Source organism: Mirounga angustirostris, unplaced genomic scaffold, assembly GCF_029215605.1.
Source record: "Mirounga angustirostris isolate CCGP_5_RB_7025 unplaced genomic scaffold, mMirAng1.0.hap1 SCAF_15, whole genome shotgun sequence".
Lineage (NCBI taxonomy): Eukaryota > Metazoa > Chordata > Mammalia > Carnivora > Phocidae > Mirounga > Mirounga angustirostris.
Window position 1 is genome coordinate 70608103 of NW_026991723.1, and position 12117 is coordinate 70620219.

General features: G+C 48.7%; 1 protein-coding gene across 4 annotated transcripts in view; it reads right to left on the minus strand.

Moving 5' to 3' along the window:
- The window catches only part of EPB41L4B (erythrocyte membrane protein band 4.1 like 4B), a 127732-nt gene that overhangs the window by 59577 nt on the left and 56038 nt on the right, over positions 1 to 12117 (minus strand). For all 4 annotated transcript variants that reach the window (XM_064578976.1, XM_045882874.3, XM_045882875.3 and 1 more), the window contains exons 7-14: positions 11939 to 12059; positions 10766 to 10853; positions 10510 to 10598; positions 10126 to 10195; positions 9858 to 10027; positions 7532 to 7641; positions 5515 to 5545; positions 2216 to 2249 (exon numbers count right to left, since the gene is read on the minus strand). In XM_064578976.1, the coding sequence (XP_064435046.1) occupies positions 2216 to 2249; positions 5515 to 5545; positions 7532 to 7641; positions 9858 to 10027; positions 10126 to 10195; positions 10510 to 10598; positions 10766 to 10853; positions 11939 to 12059 (713 nt within the window). The remainder of the gene's footprint in view (positions 1 to 2215; positions 2250 to 5514; positions 5546 to 7531; positions 7642 to 9857; positions 10028 to 10125; positions 10196 to 10509; positions 10599 to 10765; positions 10854 to 11938; positions 12060 to 12117) is intronic.

Here is a 12117-nt window from a genome sequence, read left to right on the forward strand (position 1 = left end):
TTCCAAACCTTGATAGAGCAACACAGAACCTCTAAGGCTTGGCAAGGGGTAGAAGACCAGGGGTTGCCAAAGATGTTATGAGAAGAACAACGTCTAGGTAACAGTTTTTGTGCCTGGAGTTCAATGGACAACTGTTTCCATGTTCACTCTGGGCAGGGAAGGCTTTACTTCATTTTCATATTTTTTCATGCCTTCAAGCAGGGACCACCCATCCACAGCTCTTCCCTTCCCCCACAGCCAGCCTCTCACACCTGAAAATCCCTCCAAACCAAAAAGCCAACCTATGACCGACAAGATTCAAGAACCTAAAGAAGGCAACGAGATTGGGAAACCTGGCTGTTCCCCTACCAGGTTCAAAGCACTTTTTACATGTTATTCCCCCAAACTCAGAAGTCATGTCCAAGTTCTGCACGTTGTGAAGATGATTTCACGTACAGAAGATGATATCACAAAATTCTTCTGAAACATACTTTGGAGACCTAGTCAAGATCATGTACATTGGGATCCCACCCCCATCTAAGGAATTAATATCTACAGTAACAAAAGATCAAGAAGGACACTAACTAAAATAATGCTCCCAGGAAAACCCCTTATGGAGTAGCTTCTTACTCGTGACATTCAAAACCAGACTGGTGAGAGGAGAGTAGTGTCCTTGGATAGAACCCACCCAGCACAAGAAAAATGGCCCAAGCGAGGAGGTCATCAGACACGGATGCTGCCTCTAAGCACAAACCTAGTGAGGGACACATTGTCAGTGCAGGGGGCGCCCCTCCCCCCGGCTGCTCATTAGAACCACCATAGGTGCTCAGAAGGTGTCTGATACCCAGACCCATGCTCAGAGCTTCTGATTCAATCAGTCCCGGGTGAGGCCCGAGCACTGGTTATGTTTTTAAAGCCTGCCAGATGTGCAGCTGCAAGATTGAGGACCACTGGTGTCAGTGATTATCAATCAGGAGGATCAGAGAAGGCTCCGTGGAGGAGGTGACTTCTGAGGAGGCTCTGGAGGGTATTTTAATGTGCAGACAGGTAAGGGAATTTCAGGCAGAGAAACATGGACAAAGGAACAGTGGGAAGAAATTATGGGGCCACGATTATGTGCTTCTCTGGGAGCTGAACACATGATGTGTGATAAGGAGCTGGGAGGAGGGGGGAATAAATGTAGAAAAGCATGTTGGAGCCAGGTTGTAGAAGACCATGAATGACCAGCAAGAGCCACCCCCAGGTATGGGTGGGTGGGCAGGCAGGGGGTGGGGGCCCTGCTTGGCCACCCGGTAGAAGAGCAGAACACCAGCCAGGGAAACTTCTCTGTGCTTCTTCTGCAGGCTCAACAGGCCTGGTACAATGCTCTATAAAGAAGGTTCTAGAAACCAATGCTCCACTGATATTAACAGATACACTATCCAAAAACCCAGCAGGCAGGGAGGTGAGGCTAGTTTTTTGGTTTTTTTTTTAAAGGGGGGAGGGACTGTTCTATCGTCAAATGATTTGGGGAAACAATGGCTTAAAAAAAAAGTGTCTTTTTTGGCAGGATTTCTCAGTACTTTTTTTTTTTTAAGATTTTATTTATTTATTTGACAGAGAGAGAGACAGTGAGAGAGGGAACACGTGCAGGGGGAGTGGGAGAGGGAGAAGCAGGCTTCCTGCAGAGCAGGGAGCCCGATGCGGGGCTCGATCCCAGGACCCTGGGATCATGACCTGAGCTGAAGGCAGACGCTTAACGACTGAGCCACCCAGGCGCCCCTTCTCAGTACTTTTGACACCTGGATGGGCACTGTAAGATCCAAGAAGGGGAATGAAGGGTTCACCATCTCCCAAACATGTGACTAAGACATCTCTTCCCGAAGGCACATCTCAAGGGACTCAACGTTCTTGAGGCCGAGAACACACTGACAAAACACGGCCTCACTTGAGTGCCCCTAAGAGGTTGTATTTGACCACCCAGAAACTTAAATATATGTCCCTGCTGTTTGCCAGCTAACAATGTTAAGAAAAAATAGGCCCAGCTGAAATGACCAGAAGGGACCAGGGGTCATGGAACAAGGCTCTCCTCTTACTGTTTTCTCAAAAAACAAAAACCACCCCTCTCCCACCCACCCACAAAAAAATGTTTTGTTATTGTTTCTTTAAAATTTGGCTATAAGCATAATGACTGCTTGAATGCAGAAAATTTTGAAACTTTAAGTGTTAATGAAAATCTTTAAAAGCAGTATCTCACCTGGTAATTATGGACTTCGGGATTTGTTTTAGAGCTAAAGAAAAGAAGGGAAAAACTGTAATGTAACAGGTTGTAAAGCGGCATTATTAGTGATTTATTTAACCATCATCAGCAAATCCTACCAACACTGTTAGGAACTTTTACAAATGCCGTTTCTTTTTGGTTATTAGCTGTTTAAATGAACATATAAACAAGGCAACCAAACAGCAACTTCTGGTCGTCACTTTCGAGCTCACAGATAGAAACATGAAGGCAGTATTCCAGAATCCTGCTCGCGATGTCATGAGCTCCCCTCCCAGGTCTGCACTGGCATTGCTGGGTGGCCCCAGGGCAGCTCCAGCCACTCAGAGCTTTCTCCAGCTGCAGGGAGAGCTCAGCCTCTCCTCAGCATCTACCGTGCTGGGTCCTGCTGCTATCAACAGGGCTGTGATCTGGCCACGGCTCTGGAACGCTCATTCCATATAAGGCTCTGTACTGGGAACCTCCTATCTGTTGCTATTTAACCCACACAACAAGGCTATGACGTCAATAACTGGTACCACCTCATTTTACAGATAAAGGCAAGGTTGCCTAACAGAGAAGTGAGGAAACCTGTTCAGGGCCAGCCAGCTAGGCCGTGGCAGGGCCAGCACTGGAAGGGACATCTGCTCGATCCCAAAGCCCATGTACTTTCCACAAAGCCAAGCGGGCCCCCTGAGGGTCTGAGAAAGGGTTCCGGTCTCCTCATGCCTGATTCTAGTTTGATGGACTCTTAAGTATAACTATTCTGGTAAAAAAAAAAAAAAAAAAAAAAAAGATATATATATATTTATTTATACAGGTATATTTATATATATGGGCAGAGAACGCCAGCTTCATGCGTAAAATGCAACCAACGTGTTTCATACGCAAGGTTGGCAGGAAAAGCACAAACACAGTGCAATCGCTGGGCTACGTTGCTAGGGTGGTGTGCCTGACATCAAGGTTTATTGCTTCCCTGACAATGAGAGAAACATTTCATTGTTATGAGTCTAGCTTGGGGTCTAAATGGCTCTGCATTCCAGTTTTCAGAGAGGGCCATTGCGCAGAGCCAGGCTCTGGGCCAGATTCACCTCCAGCTGGATTTCACCAGGAAGGGTAAGTGTTTTGCAAGGTGCTATTTTTCTGGTATCACCTCTGCAGCCTGGAGCACAATTTCATCCCTGGCTCCCACAGCAATCCTACTCACTCCGGGATCCCACAGGCTATGAAGAGCAAACTGAAGAGCTGTGAATAGTGGTTATTAGTTCATTTGTTCCTAAAGGGTATATTTGCTGTGGCTCCCCCCCTCCCCAGTGGACCCTTTTTTTTTAGTTTGTTTTGGTTCCCAATATATATAATTTCCACTAGATGCTAAAAGGAAAATATAATTTTATTAGAGAAAAACAAACAAAACAATCACGTCCTTAGAAAGCAAAGGAAAGACATGTTTTAACTCACAAGCCCTTGAGAATTCAAAGCAAGACACGCTGACAGGTGCAGAAAGGTGCGACTACTTTGGGCAGGCTACCTGCCATGGGGATCCTAGAGACGGGCATGCCTGTGGGCCTGCAAGGAAGCCATGAAGTAACCCTGCAACCACCTCCCTCCCTCAGGGGGCAGAGTATGATGCACGGCAGTTCGATAGGACTCTGGAGCCCCTTCTTTAGGTGCCGAGACGTGAACCCAGACACAAGAGTCAGCTGCTGGCCCCCCAGCAGAAAGGCACTGTGGGCGGAGTTTGGAATCAGAGACAGCTGTGTGACACAGAGGCTGGTCATGTTCTCTAGCACCCTGGGGCCCTGCCAGGTGTCTTGGGCTGCATGGTGGGGAGGGGGCAGAAGAACAGGCAGGCGCCGGCCTTCTCCTCCCTGCCTGGCTTCACCCAGAGCAGCTCTATTTTCGTCTGTGCTCAAAGCTGGGCTTCCAGGTCAGGATTCTTCCAGGAGGTGAACATCAGAGGCTAAGAAGTGCGGACCAACACTGATCTAGCGCAACCTCCCTGTGTTCCGTGGAGGCCCAGAAGGAAGGCCTAAAGCCCCAGAGCTGGATGAAAGCAAGGCTGGGGGCGAGGCAGGAGGCCTCCTGGTCCCTTGGCCTGCATCCTCATCACCCACCAGGACATTGGCTACCCACTCCACCCCCAGGCCGGGCCCTGCCACCTCTCTGGAATACCTGCCACAGTCAAGCTGTGCTCACCTCTAAGATCTTCCCAGCAGCCTGAGACCTGTGCCTGGCAAGATCCAGGAGCCAACTAAAATGGGCTACCAGTGGCTGGAGCTTGGACACCAGGGCCAAAACAATACAGCCTGTGATTCTCTAGCATGACGGCTGTCCATCTCAGCCATAGCTCACATGTGCAAACAGTTGTTTCCGAGAGAGAAAAAGAGGTCCATGCGAGTGGGATGGTGCTTCTCACCTGGGCCACACACTAGAATCACTTAGGCGCTTTAAAAAACCAGATGCCTGGGTCCACCCTCTCTGAGCTGGATGCAATTAGCCTGGGGCGTGGCCTGGCTGAGGAGGGGCTCTCAAGGCTCACCAGGAGATTCCATGTACAGCAAAGATCAAGAACACCCGGGCTGGGGAAGGGGCCAGCAAATCACACCCCGTGGGCCGGCCCTGGCCCACCTGCATTTACGAGGAAAGTTTTATTGGAACACAGCTGTGTTCTTTCACTGACACACCGTCTCAGCTGCTTTTGTGTGCCCGAGACAGAGCTGAGCCGCCAGGAAAGAGAGAGCACGGCCTCCCAGGTCCAAAGTATTTACGATCTGGCACTTTACAGGAAAAGTTTGCTCACACCTGGGCTGGGAGCTTCCGCCTTGTGACGTGTTCTTTTGTCTGCACGACGTTCAGTAAAGGTGTTTTAGTCAAGGGCATCTATGCTGTACGACTATAAAGCGTGCCCGTCACCGAGCAGATTCAGCATTTGCTCTCACAGAGCTTTTGCTCTGGAGCTCGGCCTCGCTTCCCCATCACTGCCGGAAATACCACCAGTGCGGTGTATACCTTCCCCTCACCTTTATCTAAAGCCCACTGTTGTCACAAACAAAGCACAAAGCTATGCCAACAAAGCAGCTGCGTTTTAAAAAAGAAAAAAAAAAAACAAACGTCCCAGAACATTCTATTGTGTTCTTACTGAAAACCAGGAGGATGGTACAGGCGGGCAGCAGGAAAAGGGGGGAAAAATCATCAGGTGACTCACTCTGTGGTTTAACTGTATTAAGGAAAAAGTCAACATTGCAAATAAAGACAATAATTAGAGAGAAGAGCTGTACCCAGAGTCTGGGGGCACTTACCAGAACTGAGCCGCTATCACCGGGTTGCTTGCTTTAAAGGAAAAACAGAAAGGTGTGTCATCTTAGAGAGCTGTCACTGTTTACCACGCGATGACAATGACCAGGGTGGAGAGTTCTGTGATCTCAGAAGGGTCCTGACCCCAGGAGGCAGAATCTTCACCTTAGCTACTTCTCCTTTCTGGAGGAAAAGTCTCCTTTCCCCTGGGCCAACCCCTCCAATTCACCCAGAGAATGCTGAACACGTGCCTGGGGCCAGGATCTCAGATGCAGAGATCAGAAACAATTCTTGCTGTCAAGGAGCTCACAGTCTTGACAAAGAGACAGAGAGGTGTGTCAAATCAAAGACAGCATAACCGGATGAGAAAGGCTGAACTACGAGCCGGATTGCACTGGGGAGCTTGGGACAGACATTTCTGGCTGGAGCAGGAGTGTGTGTCTGTGGAAGGGACCATGGACAGAGCTAGAGGTCCTTTATCTAGACTCCACTTCGGTTTGTAAAGGGTGCAGCATGGAAAAATCATCAAAAGCTTCACAGGGATGTCAGAACTCTGGCTGAAGAAAATGCCAGTAAAACAAGAGGGAAAAGAGGATAGAGACTGGGAAGGAAAGTAGAGGAGAATCAGAGAAGCCGTGGTCTGCAAGAGCCCCAAAGCCACCCATGGGGGCAAGGGTCAAGTCAAAGGCCACTTCCTCCCTCTGCAGTGGCTACGCTAAGGGCTCTTTCCCTTTGTGCCTGTGCACGCCTCCAGGGCCTGGGAGCTCAGCAAGGTCTTGAGATGGCTCTATCTTTGGACAACACCATGAGGAAGTTCTTCCTTATTTGGAGTGTTTCTGGACAACGCTGACCCAATGGACCACAGCAGGCATAAGGCCTGACAGGGAGGCAACACAGCCCTCCCTCTCTCCCCCACCACATCACTTGTTACCCCCAGTTCCTGCAATCAATCACCTTCATCCACCGTCATTCTTCTCTGGGCATGCCCCAGTCCTCTCACCCTCTGGTCTTTCTTGAAGGTGAGGCCACATTTCCTGGGCTCTGGCCATTTTTTCTCCATTAGGGCAGCCAAGAATGACTTTAGAGAGCTTCTGGCTGCCATGGTATGCACCATTGGTTCAAAAAGGCAGGAAACAGTGGGGAACACAAGGTTAAAGATTCTAGAAGGGGGGCGAGTATAGGTGTGGGTCCCATAAAGGCCTGCTAAGTCCCGAGTTATACAAGGAAAATCTATGGAATGGCCACTAGGAGTAAGTGATATATAGGAGAGGGCCTGGGGGGTTGGGAGTACAGAGGCCGTGCCATGAACGAGCCCACAATTCAATGCTAAACTAGGTGCCCCGAAGGGAGGAACAATCAAGCGTGGACAGAGGAGAGCTAGGAGGCAGGATGTGGAGGCTGGGTTTAAACGAGCTGCTTGCTCATTCACTGACTGGTCCTGTATTGGGAACCCGGCCTCAGACAGGCGTGAGACCACATTAGTAACTGACAGACAAGGCTCAGGGGGCTCTGGAGAGGCGGGGGAAGGGCAGGCTAAATTCAGGGGCAGCGTGTGTTTGGATGGACCGCGGGACCTGAGTCCAGGATTTAAAGGTTCTGGATCTGCTCTTATGTGGACAGAATCCTGGTTAGCATGAGACTAAAGTCCCCACTTGAAATTGTAAGATGGAAGGGAGAAAGGACTGTTTTTCCCTCCAAGACACAGCAATCTCTTCCACGGACAAGAAACGTGGTAACCTATGATATTCCTAAGGTCCCAGGTCCAACAGAAGCAAAGAGGCACAAGAAAAGAAGTATGAAAAAGAGGGAGAAGAAAACGAACACATACAATGGGAAAAACTAAAGACAGTGGACAGCAAAAGTGGCCTGATTCCCCTCCAGAGAATCCCTCCTGTTGGGATTCTTTGGAATGACAGAGCCGAATGGCAGAAAGTTCCTTTAAGAACTGCTTTACCAAGCTCCTCAGGGCTTAACCCACTAAACTGTAATATAAAATTCCAGGCAGAATGAACAACACCCTACCTTTGAATGTCGAATGTCTCCGGGATGGATAGCGTTTACTAGGCTTCCGCTCGAAGGTGCTGGTTCTTCGTAACCTGGTGCCATGTGTGGCCTGATACTCTGTCCGCCCACTGGAAAGTAAATATTTCATTGCATGTTACCGATATCAGAGTATCAGTACATGAGGCGTATTTGGAAGCACTTCTATTTCCAAGAGCTCCAATGTAAATTTCAGCTTATCGTGAACTCGTTTGGTGAAGACACACTCTAAATTTGGCCTTGCACTGGGAAATCAAAGCTTTGCCAAATCCAAGCCGTATTATAGGGGCAGATATTTCCACCAAAAGACAAAGCCTGCAATTTAGGTACCAGCCACTTGGCTCCACAAACCAAGCAGGTCCAAGTACTCGGAACATCTGACTGAGACAGAACGACAATTCACAAATAAAATAACCTTTCATAACACACATTACGTAGACATTTATCTCTTCTAAAATGCTGTTATCAATGACCACTTAAGTAAACCTTGGCCTTCCTTACTATGCCAAGGGAAACCTGACTTCTTTCACCAAGGCTTTCTGGGTTTCAACCACCGTGTGGCCTTCTGCCGTTTCCAGGACATGCACTGTTTTTATCCGAGCTGCTGTATTCCAGCCACGCTCGGTTGATGATTTCTCACACAGAAGGGGCCACTTGCTATCCGCTCTAAGTGCCTCCAAGGGGCATCCTTGTCTCCAACCTCCCCTTCCTTCTTCTGCTTCTCTTCAAGGAGCAGAAGAGAGCCTGGGCTGGCCAAATCCTGGGGGAGTTTCCTCCCAGGATGGAAAAGCCCGCCTTGGCAACCATCCCAAAAGCCACTTCCTCACACAGTAGATAAATCTGAAATGAGCACATTTTTTGGCATATTCAACAGAGTTCAAGGACATGCCATGTGTGGGTAGAGGTTATGAAACCAGGTGAGGTTTTAAGGCTTATAACCGCGATTCAAGATCTGTAAACAAGCCTCAGAAACCAACCCTGGGAAGGCATTTAAAATGCACGTTCCCAGGCCTTACTCATGAACGCACATATGCATGCACCCCATTGATTCTGATTACAAGGGTCTCGGATGAGGTCATAATTCCTCATTTTTAAAATAAGCCCCCAGGGAGTTTTTATGTATTTTGAAAGACACGGTCTTAACAATCATAAGTAAAAACACATGAAAAATTAAATTCTTCATGTTTTCGGGGTCTTTTCAGATTCAAATATTTACTGAGCCCACCCTGGGTCACTTGCACACACAAGGACATCTGCTCTCATTCTTAATCATCACCAAATTTCTGGACGTTGGCACATGAAAGGCAATAGAGTAGTGGTTAAAATATAAGACCCAGATTGTCTGGGGTTGAATTTCAGCTCTACCACTTAACTGGCATGACTCTGGGCAGATTATGCAACCCCTCAGCCCTAGTTTCCTTATCTCATGGGGATAATCAGAGGACCTATGACATTAAGTCTGCTGCGAGGACTGCACACTGGTTCATGAAAAGCTCTAGCACAGTTTGTGTTCTATGTCTGTCTACCTCACGTGCACTGAGCACTTAAAGTGTGGTTGGTGAGACAGAGGAACTACATTTTAAAGATTGCACTTATTTATTTATTTGAGAAAGAGAGAGAGCACAAGCGGGGGCGGGGGGTGGCGCAGCAGAGGGAAAGGGAAAAGTAGACTCCCCGCCGAGCAGGGAGCCTGAGACAGGGCTCGATCCCAGGACCCTGAGATCATGACCTGAGCCGAAGTCAGATGCTTAACCGACTGAGCCACCCAGACTTAAATTAAATATTTATTTAATATTAATCTTGGGGCACCGGGGTAGCTCGGTTGGTTGAGCATCTGACTCTTGATTTCGGCTCAGGTCATGATCTCATGGGTCGTGAGATGGAGCCCTGAGTCGGGCTCTGCACTCAGCAGGGAGTCTGCTTGGGGGTTCTCTCCCTCTGCCCCGCCCCAAATCGCACACACACATGCTCCCTCTCTCAAATAAGTAACTTTAAAAAAAATTCATTTAATATTAACTAATCTTACGGCCACATGTGGCTAGTGTCTACTGCTTTAGTAAAACGGCACACTTCCAGCTACATGTCGGTGATTTACAATTTTGTTATTAGCCCCTTTTTATCCACAAGGACATGGAGGCTAAAAGAGCTTCAGGGACTCAAACGAAGGTTAGATCTCAAGAAAGAAGCAGGGACGGGATGTCCGACTCAAGCCTCCGGAGATAGATCCATTTATTGCTCTGTTCATGAGAAACGTCCCTGCTGCCCTCCTTCGAAATGGGGTAGCCACGTCATGAAAACCAGTGCCCACCTGAATCTGAAGCGAGACCCCAGCCGGATAAAGTCTGATCTGTTCGATTTGCTATTTCCTGGCATCCGCAGTCGGAAGAAGGCGTGATGCTCCACCGCACACTTCCAGAGGTGCTTGCAGGTTCTGGCGCTGTCCAGCCGGAATACGAACGTATGTTCCTGTTCCCGTCCCTGACAGGCGAAGCACAAGGTGCTCGGCTCAGTGGGGGCCCGTGACCTCAAAGCAGCATTACTTGCAGCGAAGAGGGAATACCAGGGGCAAGGCTTACCTGATCATCATCCTCTACCACCACCAGTGTCAATTTGCTCTTCTTAAAATCCATTTTGGTAATCTTAGGCCTGGTCAGAGAGAAAACATCTTAAAAGTGCAATCGGCAGGAAGGCTGGCTACACAAACAGCAGTTCCCTTTTCACTTTTTTTTTTAAGTTTAGATTTGCTAAAGAAATCATTCAATCATTCAAGTGTGATTTATCCAGAAGTCTCATGGCCACTGCGAAACACCCGCAAATGCAAGAGTACGGTGTGTCTTTTTTTTTTTTTTTTTTAAAAGCAAATCTGGGTGTTGCCAATATCCCTCAATAATCATCCATCACATATAATTCCACCACAAAATAGGAAAAGACATTTTTAATATTAGACAAAACTAAATTACCAAAAGAATAAGCCTATTTTGTTAGCTCCTTCAAAGATTAATATGCCTGTCGGGGTCAGTCCAAGAGAATATTCACAGCCATCTCTTCCCTACAAATAAACGAAGTGACAATCGGTAGAAGGTTCTAACAGGTCGTCACAGAGCAGAATGCAAAACAGTTTCCTCGCCACGTTACTTTGTTTGCACACTGTTTACACGTGGCCCAGTCACAGTATGCCCCGAGAGACCCCGTGACTTAACCGCACACAGTTCTTACCCTGACAACGTGCATGTCTACCCCATACATTTCCAGCCACTTCGCTTTATTCAGATAGGACAGTTCCGCCTGGGCAGGGCTCTTTCCCCTTAGAAAAACCAATGGAAACACATGTAAACTGCAGCTCGTACACCCACAGGATTCTGAAGGGCACAGCCACACTAGGGGATGCTCTGCAGCGATTAAGAGAATGAGGGACACCGATTAGGATGAACAGGAAAAGACTCCCATGGACAGATTGTTCCCTGATTAGAAAGATGACAGACAGCAGTGCTTATAATGTGAGCAGGGAAGGCAACAATTTTTTATGTGTGGACGTGGTCAAGTCCACGGCAGGTAAAAAGGCTGGAAAGCCACACCAATGGCTGCTAACGAGGACAGGCTGCAGAGTGGATGGCGGGCGTGGGCGGGGTGTGGCACCGCGATGCCACGGCCACACCTTCCTCTCCTGTTTCCACGTGGTACGAGAGTGGGCTAGCGTCACCTTCCAGTTCCAAAAAAAGTCATGAGGCCCCTTCAAAGGATGGAGGGACAGGAGGAAACTAGGCTCTGTTTCTGAGCCCAAGACTGACTTGGAGCAGGTGTTTGGGAAGGTGGGCTGGGAGGGCAGAAAGGCATGAAACTGTCCGCCTAGGGAGACCCCGAGGAGAAGGAGGGGAGAGCCTCGACATAAACAACAAGGCTGGATCTAGCTGCGGTGACCACATGTCCTGAAATAGAACACTGTACAACACGCGGTCTCAAATACGAGTGTCCCTGTAAGGGACAACAGGGCCACCCTCTAAAGGGTTTACTCTAGAAGATTCGGGTCACGGACAGAGAACCGGGTGTGGAGGAACACACCAAGGCAGAGCCTCCTTGCTCTCTCTAGGAGGCCAGGTGAGCAGCAGTGTCCCTGGCAGGAACGAGCCCATCGGGACCAGGCTCTGTAATTCAGAGAGCAATGGGAGTGTGGTGCAGTCCTGCCCGTGTATCCCAGTATCTCAGGAAAGACCGGGGTCGTGGGGGCCTTTGGAAACACAGGACTGAGAGGCATGGGCAAGAAGTGAAGAGCTGGGAGCGGCAGTTTTGTGGTCTTCACCAGAGCAACTCTACCGGCACATCAGAGTCTGACACATGCTGACGGATCACGAAAGAAACACATCAGAATGCGAGATGGTAGCATCTCGGTACCTGCACTCTTTCCATCTCTGGAAGATATCAAATTCCATCGCTTCTGTCTGATTTGGAATGAACCGAAACTCAGACACAAGCTCTGGCGTGTGTTCTGGAAGCTCGCACTCCCCCAGCTCCGCTGCGAGGTTCATAAAAGGGAAGAAAACAGGAGACGGTGAATGCTTTCGGTGATTGCT